This window comes from Molothrus aeneus, chromosome 11 (assembly GCF_037042795.1).
Source record: "Molothrus aeneus isolate 106 chromosome 11, BPBGC_Maene_1.0, whole genome shotgun sequence".
Classification (NCBI taxonomy): Eukaryota; Metazoa; Chordata; class Aves; order Passeriformes; family Icteridae; genus Molothrus; species Molothrus aeneus.
In genome coordinates this window covers 19,567,698-19,593,744 of record NC_089656.1, presented here as the reverse complement: position 1 = coordinate 19,593,744, position 26,047 = coordinate 19,567,698, and the positions used below count along the sequence as shown (strand labels likewise).

Below are 26,047 nucleotides of genomic sequence, written 5' to 3'. Positions count from 1 at the left end.
CCAAACCATTCCACAAAACCCCTGGGTTTCTACCTTAAATAAAATCTTTAGGCATTCCCAGGCCTGCTGAGCTCATACTGAGACAGGAGAGCAGCAGAGCAGCTGCCTGAGCCTCCTGCTGCAAGAATTGGAAAGATTTTCCACAAGATCCCAACTCTGTGGTAGCTCTGGCAGCTCCAGAGGCCACGCTGGGCCTGGAGCTGGACAGGCTTTGCCTTTCTGGGGTTGGTTTTGATCAGGTTGTCATGGACTAAATTTAACTCTGCTCTTTGTTCCACTGAGCTCTTGGCAAAAGCTCCAGGAACAACGGCTGCAAACATCCAGTGTCTCCCAGTTCTGTGCTTCACTGGGAATCCTGGAGCAGCAGGCCAAACAGCAATCCCCATATTCCACTGGGGAATCACCCATCTGCTCTCCTTGGCACTACCAGCTCACAGCCAGGCCTCAGCTGGGCTCTCCCAGGGCAGCATGGAAACTTTTCCCAGAGCTGCAGCACAGCCAAACCCTCCTCCTCCTTTCCACTGCACTGGTGAACAATTATTTTATACCAACTCCACACCCCAGCTCCTGAATTTATACCAACTCCACACCCCAGCTCCTGAATTTATACCAATTCCACATCCCAGTTCTTGAGCTCTGGCTCCTGATTACATTGAGGTAAAATACAAAAAGGCAGAAATTTTAGACCATTCTGGTCCTGTCTCAGTCCTGGTGCTTTCTGTGTTTCATTGCTTTGAGGGGAGCGGGGTGAAGAATTTGTGGATTTATAATTATCCCACAGGTTATCTTTATCCCTCACATTCCTTGGCTGCTGATCCAGACATGGGAATCTCTTCTGCATCTCTCCCCTGTCTAGGCCAGCCCAGGAGCGGCAGCTACACCTCCAGGGTGACCTTTCTGCACCCTCTGCTGAGCTTCTCCAAAGGGCTTCCACATCCAACCCATGGATTTGCTGCCTTCCCTGGAGATTCCTTCCTGGTCCCTTTTTGAAACTTTAAACTCTGGTTCTTTTGGTCACACAGAAAATCAGTGCTCCTTCCTTCCTCCTCCCTGCTTTCACTCTTTCCTCTGCCCCAGGCTCGCCCCACTCCAGGATCTCCCTTTCCTTCTGCCTCCAGACCTCTCCTTGTGTCCCAGCCTGGATATCCTGGCTTGAAACCCCACAGCACCTCCTGCCTCATCCGTGGGGCCCTTCCCAGAGCACTGACTACCATTCCAGAGCATTATTTATCACCCCTCCCATCTGAGAGCACTTCCAAAATAGTGACAGCGCTGCTCAGGCTCAACAGAGATTTTTCTAACCCGACACTACAGATCCCAACAAACATGAACCCAGGCCAGAAATCCTTCTGGCAGCCCCAGCTGTCCCCCTGGGCTGTCCCTTGGCCATGGCTGCTCTGTGTGAGCAAAACCAGGCTGCAAAACTCAACAGGCTTGAGCTGAGCTCCAATGAGAATCTGACAAAACTGTCTGGTTTAAAGCGATTAAAACACAAATAAAAATATAATTGTGCCTCTCAGGGGATGTTGTTGTGACCCTCCTGTCCTCGTGAGGAGGAAGAGCTGCTGGATTATTCAAAATGAAAAATTTCACAAGTCTATTTCTGCTCAGCTCCAGCTCTCTGATCGGTGAGGTTTGTGGCTCCAGGTCTTTTTTCCTGGAGTATTTGGAATTCCTCCTGGAGCCCAGCAGCCTTCCAGCACCTAAAGGGCTCTGAGAGAGCTGGAGAGGGACTTGGACAAGGGCATGGAATGACAGGATGAGGGAAAAGGGGTTTAAACGGAAAGAATGCAGGGATAGATGGGATATTGGGAAGGAATTCTTCCCTGTGAGGGCGGGGAGGGGTTGGGATGGAATTCCCAGAGCAGCTGTGGCTGCCCCTGGATCCCTGGCAGTGCCCCAGGCCAGGCTGGACGGGGCTGGAGCAGCCTGGGACAGTGGAAGGTGTCCCTGCCATGGCAGGGGTAGAATGGGATGAATTTTAAGGTCCCTTCCAGCTTAAACCATTCCATGACTCTGGAGCTGCAGGCACAGTTTTATCCCTAACCCAGTGCCTTATTTTGATGGAAAATCCCAGTGTTTTAAAGAGCATTTTGCTCCTGAGGCTCTTCCATGAGCTCGTTATCACAACCTCCTCTCTCACCACAGAAACAATAAAAACCCTTCAGAACTGAAAAAACATTTGTGGGATTGTGCTCAGTCCCAGGGCTTTCTGTGATTTCAGCCACTTTCAGCACCTCCTGCCTCAGAGGGTAAAGCTGCATCTCCTGGTGTTTCAGATGCTCCTGGAATGCAGCACTGCTCCCCTTTCTCTGACCCAATGTCCCAGTTACCTTCCTTCCTTTAAAAGAAAATGAAGTGGCTCAAGGGTGTCCAAAGCAGCCAAGTCCTGCCCAGCCCTATTCCCCGCAGCTGGGCTCAGTCCATTCTTGTTTCAACTTTCTCCTGTACCAAATTTTCACTCCAGTGCATGTTTCACATCCTCTGCTCTCCCACTGAGGATATCCCTCAATTTTCCTTGTATGCCTTGGACCACATGGAATTCAGCCATCAATCAGATCCTTGAAACATCACATGTGCACATTTGGGCTGGGCTTTTTTAAAATTGTTTTTCCTGTTCCAAGTTGGCTTCACAAGAAAAACTCAAAATAACTCAAAATTCACCCTGTGTATTTTGTCCCAAAAATTCAGCTTTTAAAAGTGCTGTCCCCCAAATATTGCACCTTGCTGGTGGAGAGGGGGAGCTGGCATAATGCAGATTTTTTTCCTGAAATAAAGATTTTGGAGCTCTTACATCACTACCAAGTGAAGATGTGTGAGAAGGACTGATTATAGAACATGACAGGGTTGATTTATGATGAAAAAAATCTGATCTTGATGAGGAAAATGACCTCAAATAATTCAGAGGAAACGCCACCAGCACGGGAATATCAAACCAGCACGTGGAAAATGAGCAGGAAGAATCCCAGTGGCATCCTGGTGTTTTCTGATCTCTTTCCAACGTGATGATTTTTACATGAGGTCATCATGTGAGATCACATCTGAGCTGCTGGGCCAGAACCTTTCTGGGATCAAAGGTTTTCCCTGGAATCACCACACACAGGAGTCGCCCAAATCCCAAATTTGTGAATTTACAAAAAGCTGGGAGGTCTCTGGGAGCTGTCCTCTAAAAGTGGCACCAGCAGATTCCAAAGCCAGCATGGCCAGGAATTTCCAGATGAAAGCAGCAGGAATTGCAGCAGGAATGGCAGGGAGGCAGGAGCCAGGCAGCCTTGGATGGGTGAAGAACACAGAGCCAGGGGAACCAAACCAACACAGGAAGATCCTTCAGAAGCCAAATTTTTCCTGGAGCAACTCAAGAAAAAAGATGCCAAAGACCCTCCTGAGGGAGAAACCAAGCCCTGATTAAACATATGGATGAATATTGTAAATAAAATGTAGGAGTGGAGAAAGTCTGAGGTTTGACCTGAAAAGAGCAGCTCAGAAAGGTCAAAGAACGGGATGAAAATGAAGGGTTTATTCAAGCTTGTTCTCAAGGCAGTTCTAGATAATCCTAAGAGCAGAAAATCAATTTTTTACCTGGTTTTTCACAGGCAAAACAACTCCAGCATCAAAATAATTCTAAATCGACTTGGAAATTTGAATACAGAACAAGGTGCTCACACAGAATAAAGCACTGGAGTCCCAAAAAATCTGGGTAAAACCGAAGAACTGGCTTCTGTCAACCCAAAAAATTCTCTCAGCTCCCAAGCCCAAAGGCTCCCGCTGCCTGCCAGCACTGAGTCCAACCCCACAAACAAACCCTCAGCTTTTTCTTTGGAATTCACCCCCCAAATTCTCTTCTATCCATAAATATCTATTGAAGTGTTACATATTTCCAGGATTTCCTAATGGAGGGAGCATCATTTTTATTGATCACTGACAAGGGCTGGGCTGAACTCTGCTATGATGGTTTGTTTGAGTGCTTAGAAAAAGTTTGTATTCCAAAACATCCCAGCCAGAACCACCTCCCTTGCTGAGGAATGTGAATTCTCTGGGATGCTCCAGGATCCCACTCTGTGCTAACCTCCAGCTCATTTAATTAATTGTCAAACTTTGCTCAGCGAGACAAAATATTTCTGGTTAATTGGAGCAGCACACACAGTCCTGACACCAAATATTCCCTCAAATTCTCCTTTGAATTCCATGCAGCACCTGTTTATTGGTCAGAAAAAACAATGGGAATTGTTGCTCCCAATTTTTTCCTTTCAAAGGAGCAATTCTCCCAACAATTCTCCTCTTTGTCACACTCAGACCTTTGCACTGCCCAGATCTGCAGAGATGAGGGGAAAAGTTGAATTTTAAGGCAATTTTCTCTAGGAATAGGTCACAAAATGCCAGGAGTGTTGCTGTTTTCCTGGGATTTTCATTCCAGCTGCAGGGCACACACCTGAGCCCACCTGCATCCCAGCTCCAAGGAGAAAACTGAACACAGAGTCCTGAACAGAGCCTGGAATGGACGATTCCTGCCAGGATACTCTGGAGCAGATAATGTCAGATCAGCCATAAAATTTAATGGAGCATAGAGCCAAACACATCCCAGGCAGCTGCTCCCAAATCCCTCCTCCTTTTTTAGGATGATTCTGAAGCCAACTGGATTTTTAATTATTTTTTAACGCTGAAAATAATTTTTACTTTCATTTTTCCCCTCACAGAATATTTAATTCTGATCTATTTGAGGCTAATATATTGAAAAATAAATTATTTTTGTGGTTTTGCTACCATATTTCCCTACTTTTACTGCTTCCCAGAGAAGTTGTGGATGTCCCATCCTTGGGAGTACCCAAGGCCAGGCTGGAAAAATCTGGAATTATGGAAAGTGTCCCTGCCCATGGCAGGGGTGGAATTTGATCTTTAAATCCCCTCATCCCAAACCATTCCCTGATACTGCAGTTTTTCCTCCCTGAAACAAATAACTTTCCAAATTAGGAAAAAAAGGAAGTCTGGGAATTTTTGTAGCTTTTGCTTTTTACACTCTATTGGGTCAAAAAGAACCCAGTGATTTTTAGTTCATTCAAACATTTTGTACAAATTTCTGCTTTAATCATAATTACAGGCAAAATGCAAACAGATGACAAAGCCATTTATCATTTTAATAAAATGTTTGCCTTGACACAGAAAACACCATCCCTCACAAAATCAACATTTGGAATTCATCTGGCATTTGAATGAATTCAGAAAAAATTCCCAAGGAATGGCACTTCTTGTACTGACAGCAAGGTCTGGCTAATAAAGCCCAGCCCAAAGGCTCAAGAATGTGACTTTTAAAGTCCTTTTCTTCATCATCAGTGCTTGGAAATGTTTGGATTAAGGGCTGATGGATGCCATGGATGCAGAATCATCGGGAAAATCAACTTCTGATTCTTGTTTTCCCATCAAAGCAAAACAGATTTTAAGAGATCTTATTCACTTGCAGGGAATCATTTAAATATGGTTGATTTTCTTTAGGAAATTACTGCCCTTTTTTACACTTATGCACTAATCCACAGTTAAAAGGATCTGAGTTTTTCATTATAGCAAATTCTGAAGAGATAAACCCAGAGAATTCCCTGGAAATGTCAATAATTTAAGGAGTGGAAACGAGGAATGTCAAAATCTCAGTATTGACAAATTCTGAGAAGTTGGACCCCACTGTTGTAATTTGATAATTTATATTTATCCGAGATATGAGGCTGAAAGGAAAACCCTTCCTATTTGATACTTCAGGCAAGGGAAAAAAACAACCCAACAATAAATACTTACAAAACAATCTGGCTCAGCCTGATTAATGGAACAGGAAATAAGATTAAAACTGTTAAAAACATGGAATGTTCACTCTGGAAAGCTCTGGCTCTGGAGGGCTGTCATTCCTTTTTCATTATCCAACTGTCATCAGTGAGACCAAATTCTGCTCTTTTAAAGATCAGGGACAGAGGTTGAAAGAAATCAACTTTGACAGCAGACTCCAAATGGATTCCACTGGCTTCCCATTAAAATGAACAAGGCATTCCTCAACACATGGAAAATGAAAGGGTTTGATTTGTTCCATAAAATAACCCCACCTTGAATAGAAGCATCTTAACCTTTGAAAGAACTTCAAAGAAAAGAAAAGCCTCTAAATTAAATCTTCACAATGGAGCATCTCTAATGAAGACTTTTACAACTGAACTACCTCAAAAATGTTCTGTATAATGATATTTTCCAAGAGAGCAGGAGAAAGGCCTTGGCCTGAACTCAAAGACCAACACAGTCCTAATAATTTAGGGAATTCCTAATCATTTTCAGGACTTTTTCCTACAATCTCAGCATTTTCCCCTCCCAGCTCTCACACCTGCTGGTGTTTGCCTCTGGCTGAATTTGGGGGACCCACACAAACTCAATGCAGGACAGGCTGGGCTGGATTTCAGACAATCCCAGGATGGGTTGGGTTGGAAGGGGACCTTAAAATCCACATTGTTCCCACCCCTGCCATGGCAGGGACACCTTCCACCATCCCAGGCTGCTCCAAACCCCAGTGTCTGGGAAGTTGGATCCTACTGTTGTAATTTGATAATTTATATTTCTCTGAGATATGAGGCTGAAAGGAAAACCCTTCCCATTTGATATTTCAGGCAAGGGAAAAAACAGAAACTGCCAGGGATGCAGGGGCAGCCAGAGCTGCTCTGGGCACCTGTGCCAGGGCCTGCCCACCCCCCCCATTTGGGAAGCATTTATCCCATATATCCCATCTAAACTGTCCCTCCTTTAGTTTGAAGCCATTCCCTGTGTCCTGTCACCCTGTCCCCTGTCCTGTGCCACCTCTCCTGTGGGACAAGTCCCTCATGGGCAGTGCCACCTTTCCCACAAGAGTTAACTGCAAATTCAATAATCCCAACACTTCCTCCTGCTGAACTCACTCGTGCTGCTTCACATAAACATTTAGCAACATTCCAGAGTGACAGATTTCAGGAATAAAAATAGTTGTTATTAAAAAAATAAAAATTAAAAAAAAAAAACAACCAAAAAAAGAGAAATAAAATCAAAAGGCAAGTTTTCAAAAGGATTCATTCAGCCAGGCCTGGTGGGAGCCCAGAGTTTGGATCAAAGTGGCTGAAGCAGCTCTGCTTCTGCTTCCAGCCCCGGCAGGAACTGATAGCTCTGAGTGGATAATTGATGGAGCAGGAGCCAATTAATCCCAGCAGACTGGGAACCAAACACAGCAAGTTCAGCACTCAAATCCTCACTCCACAAGAGGAATTCTGGTCACAGAACACCAAAGAAATGGCTACAGAGGATGGTTTTCCAAGCAGGCTTTCCAAATGTTCCTCCCCGAATGAAGGAAATCTATCCCAGCTAATTAAAACAGCAGCTGAGAGCAGGAATTAAAACTGGGCTGCTGAGGGGGGATTTTAATGTCTAAATCAAGGAGCAGCTCATTTGTCCAAATTCCCTCCTCATTCCTTCAGAAAACAACTGAGGATCATCTTTAAGCATCTTAAAGTGCTCATCTGGTAGGGTTTTATTTTAATAGATGTGCAAACCTAATCCCAAATTCAGGATCTTGGATCATCCTTCTTCAGTTTATCAGAATTCTGTAGATAACATTTATTTATTGCTCAGTTAGTTTGAAATATTTGAAGGATTCTGGAAAATTGGCCTGGACATGGAGTTGAACTATGTGAAGGATTAAATCTCTGAACACAAACAAAAGTCAATCAACTGTCAAATTTCACTGGATTTAACACTGCCTTGCTCAAAATCTCTGTAAATCACACAGGTCTGCTTTGAAAAAGAGAAACTGATCCTTCAGGTGAGGTTTAGGTTTAAAAGGGATGGTTTGGTGCCTGAAATCGGCAAAAATCCACGTTTTAAACAGAGAGGAGATGAAAAAGAGGAGCCATTTCCCATCTTTAGTCATCACAGATTCCCAGAGCTGTGAGCAGCCCAAAATGCCATTTAACCCTGAACTCCCCTGATTCCCTGGGGCTTCCTGGAGTGGCAAGGGAGAGGGAATTTGCCCTGAGCTCCTTTTCTCCAGGTTCAAAATCCCCAAATCCCCCCTGGCTTGGGATTGGGATGTGGGCAGTGATTCCCAAGCAGGGCAGGCTGCAGACACCCCAAAAATTCCAAATAAATGAGAGTGGAGCACAGGGATGGGATAAGGGAAACGTGGAGCATCAGGACAGGGCTGGCATCACGTGATGAGAAAAATCATAAATGAAGAGCAGGAAAAAAAAATAAACAAAACAAAAAAGAAATGATTTCTCCAGATGAGCCCTGATAGCTTTGTGAGCACTGCCAGCCTACAAGCAGAGATTTTTATTAGCAACAGCTCTAATAAGAGGCAGCTTAGACCTCTGCCTCCTATCAAGGTGGAGAAAATGATTTTTCCTTATATTTAAAAGATTATCACTTCCTATCTCATCTCTTCTTATTAAGTTTACAGCAATATTAAAACAAGATTTGGGTGAATAAAGAACATAATATACTCCAAAATAGAGAAGGTATTCTTTGGAGCATTATAAATGCTCCTGTCTGCTTGAATGGAATTTTAATGGAACAAACTCACTTTCTCTGAGGAGAAAAATCAAAAAAAACAGGCAGAAAATATTCTCCTTTTCCAAAGGCTTCATTAAAAAATCTTGTTTTACAAGCAGAGATCAGTGGGAACTGAGGGACTATCACAGAGCTGCCTGTAAGAGATTAACAAATCACCTCTGCTCATTCCTCCCAGAACCTTCCACAAATGGAAAAAAATCACTGGGGGGATAAAACAAATTCCTCTTTGATATCACATGAAAATAAAAGCGGATTCTGCCACCTCTCTGCACACTTTGATCAGAAAGGCAAAGAAAAAGGAGAAGTTTGTGAGGTGAGAGAGGGACTTGGGACTGGGACAGGGAGCTGGAGAGGGGAAAAGCTGCGGCCATAAAGGAGAAATCCTGGAAATCCAGGGCACAGCTCTGCCCCAGCCCAGCCCCCGGCCTCCCTCACCCCCCAGATGGATCCACTCTGCTGTGGAGCAAAAATGGCATTTTCACTTCAACGCCTCACTTCTGAAACTACACAAAATGGCTTCTCCCACCCAAAGTCCTGAAGGGGTTTCCTTATTTTCTGTTTGGTTGGGTGTCACTGCAGGTCTGTCCTTTGTTCTGGGGTAGAGGAATTCTATCATTTATAATTAAATTATTTATAATACTTATAATTATTTAATATAATTAAATAATAAAAATTAATAATAATGAAAGAATAAAAATACAATTCCTGAAATAAAATAATAATTATAATTATTATAATAGTGATAATTATGATGATGGCAATATAATAATAATATAATATAATATAATATAATATAATATAATATAATATAATATAATATAATATAATATAATATAATATAATATAATATAATATAATATAATATAATATAATATAATATAATATAATATAACATCGATAATGATAATGATAATGATAATGATAATAATAATAATAATAATAATAATAATAATAATAATAATAATAATAATAATAATAATAATAATAATAATAATAATAGATTTTTTTAATTGGCCCAATTTGTTTCAGTTTTGGAGCTCAGTTTTTATCCTCCTGGGCACTGTTTTATCCTGTTTTAAGCTTCCAAATTAAGTGCAAACTTCCTCCAAACCCATCCTAAATTCTGCAGTGAAACTACAAATTAATCATGCAGAAATCTGTGTTACATACACACGTGTAGATATAAATATTTTATTACACTTCATTTTTAAGCCAGATTTAACAGAAATATTCTTGTTTTCCTTACAACATTCATTTTCCTGGAGATATTTTGGATGACACTGATCACCAAGTCAGAGAATTTTCCTTCAAACCTTTTTTAATCCCAAATTTTAGGACTGCTTTAGAAGAAAATTTCTCCATTTTCATTTGCTAAAATACTACTTTACCTAAAAATTAAGTTTTCAGAATTAAATAGGGTGAGTTTTGTGGTTTGGATTAATTACTCTGAGGGACAAAGTGGGGACCTGCTCTATGAACACCAAGGTAAAAAGTTTGTGCAGAAAAATCCTCAAGAAAACCCAAAAAATCTTGCCTGTAAAATGCTTCTATTTAAGTATAATTAAGTATTTAAACACTTTTATTTATCCATAAATAGAGTTTCCATAAATATTCTGGGATTTCACAGAGTTTGCACAAAGCACAATTGTTTCCAAACTCTTCTTTTCCTTTTTGCTCCTAAAACCAGGAGCAAATTTAGGACAATTTACAACAATTCCTGAAGAACTATCGGTTCAAAATAATAATTAATTTCTTTCCAAACCAATCAAGGAGTTTTTAAGCTCCAGCTGAGCTGCAGTGAGTTTTTAATTAAATTTTTTTTTTTCTCGTAACAAGCATTTCTCCATGTGTGTTATTCCAGGAGCTGGGCTGGAACTGGGAAAACCTTTTGGAATTCCACAGCAACAGCAGCAGGAGCACAGAATTTCCACATTTTCCCCCCTCCAAATTCCCTCTCAATTCCTTCAGAAAACAATTCAGCATCATCTTAATGCTACTGCCCTCTGCTGCTCCTGGGCTGGGGAGAGGGAAAAATTCCTCCCTTGGATTCACTTGTGACTGAGCAACTCAAATAAAGCATCGCAGTGTATTGAAATCTGGAATATTCCAATTAAATGAATCATATAAAAATCAAATTTGTACATAATTTGTGCAAATTAAATTTGTGCAAGTTAAAAATTACATTAGAAGGTTCTTGTCTTATTTTGGGATAATTTAAACAGCCATCTTTTAATAATATTTTAATATCTGGAAAAGAATTCTCTGAGAATATTTATCCATCCTGGTAAATGAAATAAAGGTCAATTTTGAGAGGTTTAAATTACTCCAAGGGAGTGCCAATGGATCCCTGCTCCAGACTGGAATAAAAACATGGGAATAAACAGGTCTGGGAGTGGAAAACTTGGAATTCAAAAATTAACATTAACAACATTTAACATTGTTAAAAATTCACATTGATTTTTGGGATAATATATTCAGTTTGGGGTTATACATTGAGTTTTAGGATAATATATTTCATTTTGGATAACACTGCATTATTGAAGTCATCAGAGGCAAAGTTCAGGGAAAGAAAATGCAATTCCTGCTCCATCCCAAGCCTCATCCAAGAGCAGAAGGGTGGGATAGGACAGGATCCTCCCTCTCTAGAGCACCCCTCTGATTCCAGGCCCTCCTGGGACACTCTTGTGTCCACAATTCACAAAATCCCAACTTTTTTTGGTTTTGGAGGAACAGCCTGGCAGAAGCAATCCTGCAGACTGATCTCCCCCAAAAGCTCTTTGCACTCTTTGCTGGTTTTTCCCTGCCAGCCCCATCCTGGATTTTCCTGCTTTTCCCACTTCCCCACAGTGAATTCAATGCTGCAATTGTCCCCAGTTTTTCATCCCTGCAGCAGAACAAATCGTTGGCTCTCCCTGAACACACACAATCCTATTTTAGATTTTAAAGGACATCAACTTTTCCATTTAAGAACCAGGCAATAATTAAAGACCATTTCCCTGGTGCCACTTAATTAATCCCTAAATTGAAGAAACACTGGCAGTGAGGGTGTGTAACATGGAATGGCTAAAAAACAGAATTAAGGAGTGGGAAACTCCTGGAATTGTGCTGGTTTTTATATCCCAGGGGTATCCCTGAGGCACAGGACACACGGAACATTTCCTGGGATGACCAAAACTCCAAGGAAAAAAAGGATGGAGGTGGGGAAGAGGCAAGGCAGGTAATCAAAGGAGACAAAAGTGAAAATTTCTGGTAATTCCTAAGGATAAAATGCAGAAAGAAATTCCCACTTTTCTGAGGTTTCAAGGTTCTGCTAATGTGAAGCTTTAATTATTTTTGCAGTTTGGGGTTTTTATTAAACGTGCACTGAAATCTGAAACTTCCAGCTAATAGAACACATGTGGAGGTAGACAGAGCTCCTCTGGAATGATTTCATTCATTCCATGCACAGGGATGCCAGAAAAACAAAATCTGAGCTCAGAGCAACCACCAGGACGCTGAAGGCAAGAAGGGGGGAAAGTACAATCAGCAGAATTCTGCAGAAAAGCCAAGATTTGGTACCTGAGCACCTGTGGCACCTTGGGGATTTCCCTGCTACCATCTCATCAAGGTTTGTGCTGTTCTCTGCCTCAGCTCCCAGGAACTTCCCAAGTTCCTGCTCTGTGAACCTTTCACTTGCAATTGGGATGGAGAAGCTGCAGCACCAAACCTCACCTGCCCAGGGGAAGCCCCAGCCCCTGCTGTGTGCCCAGAAAATCATGGAAAACAGGAATTTCCACTGGGAAATATTCCCAGGGAGCATCCAGCAGCAGCCAGGCTCAGGTTCAGTCTTCAGTGAGGATATATTTATTATTCAGCTGAAAACACTCAGCCACAGAAGCCCCACGTTATTCCTGAGTCTCCCTATTCCTGATTATCCAGATTAGGCTTCAAAAGATCCAGGAAAAAGCCTGGAAAATAATGGACAGGTGGGAAAACTCCAGGAGTTTCTTGGAGCTGCTGCTTTGTGCTGTGTTTCCCTGCTCTCATCCCACTCCTGTGCCAAGGAAAAGGGATCAGTTCCACTCCCAGCCTTAAACCACCAGCAGGGTTTAGCTGAGCTGGTTTAACTCCTGCTCCTGGGCAGTTCTGGGGGCTCACAGGTCCTACACAGCAGCCCCAGAGCTCCCCTCTGCTCACCCCCCTCTGGTCTTCAGCTGCTGTTGAAGCTTTCAGTATTTAATGCTAAAAATCCCCCAAATCTCTGCTCACTCCTGGTTTTTAATCCACTAAAAATGCCAATTTCCCAGCAAATACTTCAGGAGGAGCTGAGGGCTCCTGGGAATGCTCCTGGTGATGCTCAAGGCACTGAAGCTCTTTCACACCAAAATGCAGCTGAGTGAGTGAGGAAAAAGCAAAAACCCAGCACTTCCTCCTTTGTTCTAACCAAAGTTTAAAAGCACAGCTCAGAGCACAGATAGTTTAAAAAAATTCCCTAAAACCTGGATGTCAAAAACTGATTTCCCATCCTGTGGGTACAGCCAACAACCACTGAGGCAGGAGAGAGGTTATCCCAAATCTGAGTGATAGTACAGACAGATAACATCATTGAAATCCCAGAAAAGAGCATTAATCATGGTTTTCCTCCCTGTCTCACATCCCTGTGAATGCACAGCCCTGTGAGGACACAAATTTCCACAGGAATAGGAAATGCAAGGGTTTTAATTACAAATAAATTCAATTTCATCTCTGTACCACACTCAGAGAGATATAAACCCACCCAGAATTAAGGTGTCATTTGGACAGCGATAATTCACAGAAAAGGGGAAAACCCCCAATAAATACCAAAATAACATTTCCAAAAAATCACCTTTGCAAGATTCACTCCTGCAAAAGCACCTCTGATGCATCCCTGAGCAAAGAACATTTCCAGGGGTTTATTTTCCTGTTGAAATCCAAATACTGCCAAGTTCAGAGTGCTGGGGGCTCCTGTGAGCCCCAACCCTGCTGATGGCAGAGCCTCCATCCCAGCAGGATCCCAGGTATATCCCAAGTTATTCAGATTCACCAGGAACCAAACCACATTCCTCACACTCTGATTCAGTAATTACTGCAGAAAAGAGCTAAAAATCCCTTAAATATTTGTTTTGTCCTGGTTTTTATCCACTAAAAAATAACCATAACTAAAAAATTCACCAAAAAATAACCATAACTACAAAATTTCCCAGCAATGGAAACCCTGCTGATGGCAGAGCCTCCATCCCAGGCAGGATCCCAAATGTTTCCCAATTTATTCAGATTCACCAGGAACCAAACAATTCCTGGTGAATCTGACTTGCTTTGTTGACTGAAATGTTAATGCCATTTAAATATCTGGAAAACTCAGTTTTAAAACAGATATACCAACACTAAACATAATAATAGTCACACTCTGATTCATGTGGCCTGGAAGCTTCTTGCAGGATGATTTTTGTGCTCTGTTTTAGCAGAATTTAACATTTCAAGTGTGTCTGAGATCAAATGTGAGCAGATCTGGGAATCCTGAGCTCAGTTCCATGCTCAGTGACTGCTCAGCCCAGGAAAAGCTGCTTTTCCTCACCTGCTGTTTGCAGAAGCACCTCAAAAAACCTCTCATCCACCAGAACAAGAGCAGATCTGCTTCCCTCAGGGCAGCCATGCCGTGGAAAAGGATACAGTGTAAATAAAAAAGAGTAATTTTTTCAATAAGTGTTGGCTCCTGGGACTGAGGAGAGCAGACAGGACCATTCTGGGCACTCAACCCAGCTCCTCTTTGCACAGGGGACAGGCCAAAGTTGGGAGAAAACAGAGAGAGAAAACATCCTGCAGGAATGCTGAACCAAGCTGGGCCAACTATCAAATATTTCCATCAGGTTTTATCCTTTTGCAAGTAATTTCTAGCAGCAGAGCAGGTTTGGCTCTTTAAAACAGGCACTAAAAATGGGGATTGTCCCAATCTCCATCCAAGGCCAAGGAAATGCTGCTGACAGCCAGTGCTGCTCCTACCTGCCCGTCCTGACCCACGTGCACCTGGTGGATCTGCAGGTTCCCCTGGGAAAGGAGACAAGGGACAGTCAGCACAAGCTTGGCAATGAAAAACCTGCAGAGAAATCTGTTTCAATGTGAAGGAAATCTGGGAATTTCAAAAGTTCTTTAGGCAATCAATCTCCACTCGGCCTCAACAGCAAGGACCTTTCCCACCCAGCATGTTTTGCTTTTTTTTTTTGCTTTTATGCAAAGTTTTTCTGAGGTAAAACTTCTGGTTTTCCTTCTTTATATAAACCTGCAAATTGAAATCCAGCCCTATCCCAGAATTAGCAATCTAACACTTTTACAGGGTTGCTATTTATTAGAGCTATTTATTATTTGCTTTTTATTTATCCTCATTCCATACTGAAAACCAACGCAGTTCTATTACAGGGATTACATCTATCATAATAATAAAAAAATCTCAATATATCAAAGTATTTTAAGCTCCAAAGTCCAATCAGGAAATCTTTATGACATGAAGTTTTTATTCACATGCTCACTGATGTCTTTCCAAAAGTACACTTGGATTAAGGAAAGGCAGCTTCCCAAAAGAGCCTTGCAGTGGAACAGCACAATTTGGAGGACAAAATCCCCTTTTTTGTGCAGTTTCGGCTGCTGGCAGCTCCTCTCTCACTTGTGTACATTGTCATCAATTTAAAACCAGATGTTTTCATCTGTCAGGGACAAATGCAGCCTTTGAAAGTCCCACAGACAAGAAGAGCCAAAGGATCCAGGCTGTGCTGGAACCTCAGGATCCAGTCCAGCAATCTCTGCTGAATCATCAGTTTTTTAGTGGTTCTTGACCCAAAAACTCCCTCAGTTTTATGGCAGCATCACACTTTAGAGCCAGGATATTTTAATCCTTTCTTCTCCCTCTCAAGGCCTGACAGGGCCTTCAAAGGACAAGCCTTTAACTATAATATTTATAGAATTTTTATGATAATATTTATTCTCCAGTAGCTGCCTGTGTTAACAATATTCCTTCACAAAGTGGTTTTATGAGCTGTGATTTGGGTTCTTTGGACAGGGATTAAACCAAGCCAGGCAGATCCACTTCCCAGCAAGGGAAAACCCTGACAGGGAAATGGGACAGATTCAAATTGTTGCCTGTGTTAATGTTTAACCTGATTTTTCTATTCCTTCTGCATTTAAACAAAGTGCATGAGAAATTCAAGAGCAGTTTTAGCAGTCAGGAGATTTTTAAATAACCAATAGCTGCAGCAAATACACAGGGAAATCCACCTGGATTTGGGAGCTGAGCCTAAATTGAAGGGTTTGGGATTGAAATTATATCCATTTCCAGTTATCCATATCCCTTTATCCATCCCATTCCATTGAAATGTTTTTCTGGGAAAAAAATTAAGAAGAGCAAATACTGCAGTGCCAGATAAGCTGGTCAGGAATGGGGGGTAAATTCATTCTGGAATATTTCTTTATTAATTGGTGGCTGAAGCTTTCTCCAACTCCTGTTCAACCATTAAAGGCCCTGAGAGTTCTGACCACGTTTAATTCATCAACCTAAACAGAATAATTTCATTTTTAAGCGCTGCAAGCACCTGGTTTCCTATTAAACTCTGTCAGTAGTAAATTTCCAAAGATCATCAGCCTCATGCAACAATTAACACACACTGAGCTGTTTTGGCTGATGAGGGAAGGGAAAAATAATCAAAATAATAATAATGAAAAAGAAACAACACACACTGAGCTGTTTTGGCTGGTGAGGGAAGGGAAAATAAAGCAAAATAATAAAAATAAAATAAGTATAAATAATAATAATAATAATGAAAAAGAAACAACACACACTGAGCTGTTTTGGCTGGTGAGGGAAGGGACAATAAAGCAAAATAATAAAAATAAAATAAATGTAAATAATAACAATTTAAAAAGAAACCCCTGAGAGCCCAGAGACAGAAGTACCAGGTTCTAAAGCACATTTTCTGCTGGTTGCAGCCCATTTCTCATTTTCCCTGAGCTCTCAGGGTTGCACATGAGCCCCCAGGCTTTGCTCACCTCGCTGTCCTGCGTGATCTGCACCTGCTCCCCCTGGGGCACCTGGGCTATGTGGAGATGGCCCTGTGGGATCCACAACAAAAGAAAACACCAAGGAGCATCAGAGGAAAATCACAGCTCCAGGAAGCAGCTCCTGCCTTGCAGGCAGCAGAGTTTCATGGAGAGAAGCAAAACGTGCAATGAAACCATTGAGGAGCTTTAAAAATGCAAAGTGCACCTGTACTGCCCCAGCTCTGGACAGAAATAAAAACAGAGGGACTTGGACCAAAGACTGGGTCATTTCCACTTCAGGGGAAGGAAAACAGGGGGAATAATAATAATAATAATAATAATAATAATAATAATAATAATAATAATAATAATAATAATAATAATAATAATAATAATAATAATAATAACATCATCATCATCTAACAAGTGTATTTTTCTATTGCCTTTTTGACTGGTACACAAAGCCTGGGGTTTGACTTGCTTCGTTGACTGAAACTTTAATTGAATTTAAATATCTGGAAAACTCAGTTTTAGAACAGAGATACCAACAGTAAATAAAATAAAAGAAATATCTCCAAGAGTGAGGTTTACAATCTCATTTTCCACCTATTTTTGCTCGTTGACTGGAGCACAGACCACGCCAAGGACTCTCAGCTGCTGGGATCTGGCAGGAAATCATTAATTTGAACAATTCCCCTGATTTATATTGGTGAGAATCTGCCCTGATGGTTTTGATCCTGTAATATTTGGAATTGCTGCCCATTCCCAGCACTCTCCTGGTCCCATCTGCTGCCAGCAGGGAGAAGAGTGGCTGGAATTCCTTGTGCATCCTGCCCAGCCCAGCCACTGTGATTTACCTGAGGGGAGATTGGATTCTAAATAACCTCCTGGAGGTTTTATAAAGCTTTGTGTTCATTTTAATATGCCTGCATGAGATGAAAGATAATCATTTGGAATTCTGTCAAAGGCCCCTCTGATTTTATAACACAAGAACAATTGCCTGTGATTTTCAAAGACACACAGATCCCTCTATTTCCAACAGTTTCATTTCCTTTGGAAGGAAACTGCCTATTTATAGGGAGAAAAACCACACTGAAAGTGTCCCTCTGACAATAGGGGCTGCAGAGAAAATTATAGCACTGCCCAGCCCAGGGGGAGATTAAAATCACTTCCCCTCCTTCACATCAAACTCTCAGTGCTCCCAGGAAAAAGATGGAATGTTTAGAAGATCCATTTATAGCAGGTTTTTCCCTGGATTCCACAATTTGAAGGATAATTAATATGTCCAGGTCTTTTAATGAGGCAAGTTTTTATCACTTCCATCTCTAAACAAACCATCTGTTCTATTAAAGTCATATATTTCATGTAATTTTCCTTTCTACCTTGTCTTTCAAGACTTCAGAAGTATTTTTCAGTCATCAGTTAAATCTCACCCACAGATCCATAGGAAAATCCACTTTTAAAATCTACATGGAATTCAAAAGACAGAGAAATTCCCAGGATAATATTGAAAAGTTAAAGTGAAGTGGAAAAGGAAGATTTCCACCCAGTTCCTGCACAAAGAGAATTGTTTCGCTGAGGACACTTCTTAAAAAGAATTTGAATTTCAAACAATCCTTGTAGTGCCCTGTGGGACACAAGAATTAAAGTGAAGGTGGATTTTTTCAGAGTGCACTAAAACCACAGATAAAAACCATCAGGCCTGAGCTGTGGTGGGAGTGTCAAGCTTAAAAAAATGTCAATATTTAGAACTTTCACTGATAGACACAGAGCTCAACAAACACACATGGGAAGAACTCATCTCCCAGATGTCCAAAAGTGCCTGTGAATGCAGTTTTACAGAAAAAAACAAATAAACAAATCTGATTTTGTTGTGGAATCACACCAGAACTACCTCTGCAGCATAAATCACCGAGTCAGCACAGCCAGGAACAGGCTGATAATTCTCTATCGAACAACCAAAGTGCGTTGATTGCGTGAGGAAATCCTGCCTGGAAATTTTTTGTCAAATAACTCTAATTTTTATTTTTTTCCCCATAAGCCTGCAGGATTTGTTTTCTGGACACCCTAGGTGCTGGGAGGTTGTGGTTTCCCCCAGCATGGCAGTGCTGCTGTGGGAGCAGGGATGAAGGCAAGGTGAGCACGTACTACTTGCACTTGGCCGTCCTCTCCGATCTGGTGGATCTGGACCTGCTGAGCGTTGGCCAGGGCGTAGTGCAGGGCCTGGGGCTGGCTCTGCTGCAGCTCACTGGAGGCTGACACCGAGCTCTGGGATCCCTCTGCAGCAAAAGAGACCAAAGCCCAATTTATGGCATGTGCAGCATCCCCCCAAAGCGCTCCTAAAACCCCACAGCAATCAAATCCATGCCTGGAATTCACCGCTCGTGTTCCTGTGCATGGGGGGTGTTTGCTGCAAACCCACAGAATTCCAAAGGCTGGCACAGCTCCTGCTTAAAAAAAAAGCACATTTTGGGATCTCAATCCCAGATTCTTCAGCTGGAAAGTCCCATCAAAACAAAATCACAGAGGTTTCCTGAGGAATTCAATTTTTTTGGTCACCTGAGAACAATTTCTGCCACCACCACCCCAAGGACACCTTTAAAAACCCACCCTGCCTATTGTGAGAAATTAAATTATTGTGAGAAATTAAATCATTATTATAATTATTTATAATTATAATATTAGTAATAACAACAATAATTTATATTTAATTATAATAATAACTAACATAATATTAGTAGTGAATATTATTACTTATTAGTGATATTTACCAACTATTCCTTAATTTTATTGTTATTATTATTTATATTATTATTATCATTATTATTTTGTCATAAATTGTTTCTAATTTATCATTATAAATAAAGGGAATCTCCCAATTGTTTTCCAAGATCCATGCCCTACAATTCATACTGACACACAGTTTTTTTCAAAAAAAAAAAATTATTTTTTGAACCTCAAAATGACAGGTGGATTTCTTGATTTATTAAATTTAAACATAACTCACACTGCAGAGTGGAAATGTCCCTGAAAAGGGAATGTTAAACATAAAAAATGGGAGTTATCTTCATGTAACAGGGACAAAAACCACCAGGAAAACCTCAGTGGGATTTCCAGAGAGTAAAAACTTGTAATGGACACATCATAGATCCACTCTGAGGTTTTCCAGCTGCAGGGAAAGGATTCTTCTAAACAGAAGAGGCAAAAGGCAAGTAAAAATGACAGAAACCATTCATTTTTAATATCTCTACTAAATACTCCAAGATTTATTCTGCAAACACACTGTTAGTTCTGCAGGAATGAGTTTTATGCACTCAAATATTTTAATGGGAATGTTCTTTAATAAAATCAGCCATTTAAGGGGGTTTTTTTCCTCCTGTCTGCAAATGTTTGGGCACGAAGATAATTTTGAGGTTTAGGTCTGAGCATGGGAACTGGGAACTCCAAACCACCAAGTTAATATTTATTTATTTGTTGAAAAGTTGGGTTGGTCGACAATTCAGGCAGCTCTGATTCTGTGAATGAACTGGAACACAGAATTCCAGCCACAAATTTCCACAGGAACCGAGGGAAACACAACAAATCCACTTTTTTCTGCCTGTTGGGCCCACCTTTAATCCCTCACATCTCAGCAGGTAAATGCAGAGCTTTTATAATTCCTTAAATGCAGCCTTGGTGCTCCCCGTGCAATTCCAGCTTCTGCTGCTCTGGTGTAGAGTGGAATTTGGTGTATGGAATTCCAGGTGGGATTGAGGAATCCCAACTGGCTGCAAAGTGCTGAATATTGCAGAAAATTTGCCCAAACCAAATAAAATGGCTTTTTTTAACCAAAGAAATGATAAATGGCATTTATCTACCAAATAAAAATGGGATTTTTCCAACTGGGATACAATTGGATTTGTCATGACCACTGGAAGGAATGGATATCCTGGGAAAATCCTTACCTGAGCCTCTGCCTTTCACTTTTTCACCCATTTCCATTCATTTATTCCCAACATTTGAGGCAATTCATTTCTCTGTTTTTTAATTTACAAATAGCATTTTGCTGGGATAACCGAGAAAATCCAGTGCTATCATCTGCTCCTTCAGGGCTCTCAGCTCAGAATTTTGGGGAACAAATTCCCCCAGGATTCTGAGGGATTATTTCCCTCAGGGCTTGGTCGTTCCTTTGTGTTTCCCAGTTTTTCCCTATGGAATTCAACTGAGCTAAATTACAACTCAACCTCAGCCACACCACAGTGTGCAAATACAGAATCCTTCATTTATAATATTTATTTGCTGATTAAGTTATGTGATAGACGATTATCAAAGAAGTAAAACCTGCAGCAGAGAAATCTATATTTTATATACTTTTATGATATTCACATATTGAAATGCATTTTTAACTGTAGGGCACAAAAGTCTTGATTTTCAATTCATTTTTGGCTTCAGAGGACAGAAATTATTGTGCTTTTTGAAGGTGCAAGTGGAGCCACAGCCTGGATGGAATCACCCTGCACCTCTCCTATGGTCACCTATAAATGGATTTAAATTTGGCTTTACTGCAACAACTGAAATTGGGGTGTTTTTTTTTTTGCTTTATTTTGTTGGATTTTTTTGGTGGTTTTCTTTCTTAGGAAGAAAGATGAGAGAGGATTCAGCCACGTCTGAAAACAAAACATCCTTTCTGAGTCCTGTTTCCCCCCTCTTCATCTCAGGGCAGACAAAGGGAATATTTATCCACTTTTATAAACATTCCCCACTACAAACAAACCCAGGCATGAGGAGCACAGCCAGCCTGGGGAGAGGAGCTGTCAGCAGGGAGAAACCCCTGGAAACCATCGAGCCTCACTTCTCCAACTGGGATTGTGGAGAATCCCTGGCAGGAGGAGCCAGAGCTGAAGTCCAGAATTTTCCACGAGTTCCCAAGGGACAGCTGGGACATGAACCCTGCAGAGCATTCCCAAAGAACCTTCAAGGATATGTGGGGTTAATTCCCAGCTAAAATCACTTTTTAAGGCAGAATCTTTGGTGTTTCTAATCTGTTCCTATTTAGCTGTTGAGGATTTTCATTTTCATGGAATTGTTAAGGGTGGAAAAGACCTTTAAGATCATCAGGTCCAACAGAGCCACCATGGTCACCACCCACCATGTCCCCAAGTGCCACATCCATGGGATTTTGGACACTTCCAGGGATGGAACAGTTTATTTCCAGGAAATAAACTATTCCAATGCTGGACAACCCTTTCCATGAAGGAATTTTTCCTAATTCCAACCTGAACTTCTCCTGGTGCAACTTTAAGGACATCTCCTCTCATCCTGCCCTTGTTCCCTGGGAGAAGGGACAGATTCCACAGCAGGAGAGAATCCCACTTAGGAATTCTGGAACTCAAAGTGGTTTTCCAGCTCCACCCTCACAGCTCTCCTCACAGACAGGGATCAATCTCCTCATTGTAGCCCCAGCAAGGGAAGGGTGGATGGATTAACCCTCCCCAAACCCCAAAAAAGCAGGAAAAAACCATTCCAGAACAATGGAAATAAAGCTGTAAACCATCACCTCCCCCTGCCTCAGCCCCAGTTGTGTGGAACAGCTTTGAAGATTTGGCTGCACATCCAGTTTTTAATGTGACACCTCAGCACAGGCCTCAATCTGCACAGAAATCCCAAAGTCAGGGAATTAATTAAAAATTCCAACATGGAAAATTGTGATAACAGCTTGAACAATCTGAAGAGAAATGAAAAGAAAGGAAGAAGGCACTTTTCAATTAATCCTCCTCCCAAACCCCTCATTCCCTGCACAGACTCCAACCCTTTCCAAAGGAATATCCAGTGAAATTATCATGGCAGCCACATGGATGTCTCTGCTTGGCAAAAAACATGGGCAAAACACAGCTAGGTACTGAAATGTTGGCTCCAAGAGCAGAGCAAAGCACAGCAATCAACACCTCCTTTCCAAAAAAAGACAATGGATTCAAGCAAACAGCCAGGGAAAATCAAGAAAAGCAACTTTTGCCTGAATTTAGCAGTCAATTAAGTGGAAAAAAATCTTAATTAACATCTCTGGGGGTGAAGGACAAAGAAAATCCATTTGTGTTTTCCCAGCAGGCTCCCCAGACATGATCTTCCCTGCAGGTTGATGCCTTGGAGGGTCTGTGGGCTCAGGCTCCTGCTTTGCTGTCGTTTCCAGAGTTAATTTTGCCATGTGATGAGCAGAGCAGGGAGGAAATCTGCTGTCACTTTTCACCCCGCTCCAATCAAGGCCACGTGCTCCAGGAACTGTTAATCCCAAGCAGGAAAAGCCTCAAAGCTTTGGCATTTCCAACAAGAGTGCAAGAGGAGTGAGTTTGAACAACAATCCTGCTGTGATGCAAATAATTCAGAATTCTTAATTGTGTGTGCAATAATTCGTTTCAAAAATTTAAAATCCCACATAAATGAAGTAGGAAGTGGCCTCTGGAGATGATCTAACCCAATGTCCTTCCTCAAACCATGGGCAACCAGAAGTGGTGGCTTTGGGCTGCACCCAGGTGGATTTTGACGTCTCCAGGGATGGTGACAACCTCTTACTGTGCTCAGTCATCCCCAAAGTTCCTCAGAGCCAGGGAAACCAAAGTCAGGGCACAGCTGAGTGAACTTCAGGATACCTTTTTTTTTTTTTTTTTTTTTTTAAATTAGCCAAATTAATTGCTGCTAAAAACAACTGTGAAAATCCCAGTCCTCCCATTCATAGGGAAGGGTTCCCAGCACTGCAGTCCCAGGATTTGGGAATACCTCAGGAAGTGTTCCAGGCTGGATGGGGCTTGGAGCACCCTGGGATAGTGGAAGGGTCCCTGGAATGGGATGAGCTTTAATTAAGGCCCTTCCCACCCAAAGCAGGCTGGGGTCCCATGGGATCACCACACCAAGGAACCAACCCAAACTGATGATCCTACAGCCTCCAGGGGACAGGAATCCACTGACTCTGAGTTTTACATCTCCACAGGTGCCTCCAAACCTCCAAAACAGACTGGAGATGAATAATTTGAATAATAAATCTCAACAGCACTCAAGGAGTCCAGCCTAATGAGCACAGGCTGTAATATCTACCTACTGCTGCCTTTTTACCCTGAAATACTGATTGCTGAAAGACTGAAAGCAAAAATCCCATCAACATAGAGGGCTTATGGTTATCATTACATTGATTAGTTGTTTTAATTTGAGATTTTTGGATGGGATTCCCTGTTCCAGCACATAAAATTTTCCATTGAAAGCAGATTTTGTCATTCTTTGCATGAGATACAGTGGTTAGTGTTAACATGCAACCAAAAATTTTATGCAGGCAAATAAACTGACTTCCTTTTCTTTGGGCTGCCTTCCAAAACCCTGGTTTTAATATCTAATGTACAAAAGTCCCAGAACACTGCTTTATATTAAAAGCATGAGCCAGAAATGTCCTCAGAGAACACTTCTGAGGTCAGGATTTTTCATTTGTTATCCAGGCCTCCATACCTAGATGGAAATATGGAATCACCTACAGCACATTTCATGTCTGCAGAGGAAAACACTTCAGGAACAGCATTTAGCACGTCCCACTGAATGGTGTGAACACACTGGGAAGGGTTTAGTCACTTGATTCCTCCTAGGAACAACAACTGCAAGGATATTTGGACTTTCTCCTCAAAGAACTGAGAGTGGTAAAAATACAAAATTCCAGCACAAAGCTGCAGGAGCTGAAGCCATGGGGGTAGACAGAAAGCAGGGTTGGGTGGGATTTGAGGAATTAATTGTTCCCTGTAAGGGTGGGGAGGTTTCCAGAGCAGCTGTGGCTGCCCCTGGATCCCTGGAAGTGCCCAAGGCCAGGCTGGAATAACCTGGGACAGTGAAAGGTGCTCCTGCCCATGGCAGGGGTGGAATGAGATGAGCTTCAAGGTCCTTTCCACCCAAACCATTGCAGGATTCCACACTCTCAGCACCTCAGCAAAGCCAGGCAGCCAAACTAAAATTCACCTTGGGGAAACCAAGAGGGATTTATGATCTGGGGGGGAAGGTTTGGTTTGTACCTGAGCCACTGTAGGAGGAGGATGAGGGGGTTCTCCTGGAGAAGCTTTTCACAGCCAGGCTCTGCCCTCTCTGCTTCCTCCTCCAGGCTGTCCTGCACTTGGAGTCGATGCTCTGCTTGATGCGGTACCAGTCCGACTCTGTGATGCCAAACTTGTAAAACAGGTGGCCTGGAATGGTAGGAAAAGAGAGAATTGTAGAAATACAGCAGAATGTACCACAGAAATAAATACACCCTAGACATGCCATGGAATAGGACAGACAGTGTGGAGAGAGAAATGGAGATAGAAACAAGTTTAAAAAGACAGCCTTACAAAAAGACTGGATAGTTTGGAGAAATAAAATGATGAAAAAATGCATTGTAGTGGGACCCACGAGGGACAATTTGGCTTTAAGGCGTTTACAGCATGGTGTGGCAAAAGCTGATAGACCAAAAAACACTTATAGTGTATTGAAATGAGGAAATAGTTGTCTTCTAATTGTGATGGTATGAATTATAACATCTGTATTGTCTCACCCTTCTTGTGAGACTGAAAATGGAATAAAAGTTTAACCATCTCTCAGTTGCCCCATGTCTAGGTCAGAGAGGGGCTTAATCTGACAATAATAATCAACACAAACTTGTATTTTCCAGAAGAACAGAGAGGACACACCCAGTCCCACACACCAGGCTCTGCACCTGTGCAAAAGCTGAGCAGTGACAGGACTTCTTCAACACAACTTATCCCCAAAAGTCAGTGATTGCTCACCTGCACAGTTCTGCATGTAAAACTGCATGGAATTTTAAAAATGTGAAATGTGCATGGAATTTATCACCTGCACCGGGGTCTTTGGAAGTTGCACTGCTACAAAGCAAGAGGAGGATCCAGCACTCCAGACAGAGGCAAAGCTGGAGCAGGGATTATTCCTCACTGAGTACCCCACAATAAGTCTGACTGTACAAAACTGCCTCCTGCTGAAGAAGGAAACTGCAGAAAACTCCATATAAAGGAAAAAAATCGACTCTTTTAAAGCTCAGTTCAAACTTGATCCAAACCCAGTAAAAAACAGCCCAAAATGAGGATCCCTGCACAGCTCCTCCCAGAATTCAGGCACTTTAGGAGCCTCAGGATCAGCTCTGCAGACCCTGGTGCTGAGTTGCCAAAGTGTTCCATGAACACGGTGAGGAATGGCTTTAAAGCTGGGAATTTAACTGGGAATGCTGTGCAGTGTCAGCTTGAATTATTCCACACTTTCACCATTTCATTGGAGCTTCTGAGGGGTTTGGATTTTCCTCAAGCACCAACACTGGAGAGCAAAAAACTCCAAGTCCCCCCTTGGCTGCAGAATGGAAAAAAAAAAAAAAACACTTTAAAATCCATTATTTGCCCATCTGAAAAAGAGGGAGGTGGATTTTTCTATGGACAGGACAAAGGGAATGGCTTGACACTGACAAAGAAAAGGGTAGGGG

At 41.9% G+C, this 26,047-nt stretch overlaps 1 protein-coding gene across 1 annotated transcript in view; it reads right to left on the bottom strand.

Moving 5' to 3' along the window:
• The window catches only part of BANP (BTG3 associated nuclear protein), a 114,022-nt gene that overhangs the window by 38,191 nt on the left and 49,784 nt on the right, over positions 1–26,047 (bottom strand). The window contains exons 8-11 of the mRNA XM_066557389.1: positions 24,600–24,767; positions 18,730–18,860; positions 16,591–16,653; positions 14,557–14,601 (exon numbers count right to left, since the gene is read on the bottom strand). Of these exons, the coding sequence (XP_066413486.1) occupies positions 14,557–14,601; positions 16,591–16,653; positions 18,730–18,860; positions 24,600–24,767 (407 nt within the window). The remainder of the gene's footprint in view (positions 1–14,556; positions 14,602–16,590; positions 16,654–18,729; positions 18,861–24,599; positions 24,768–26,047) is intronic.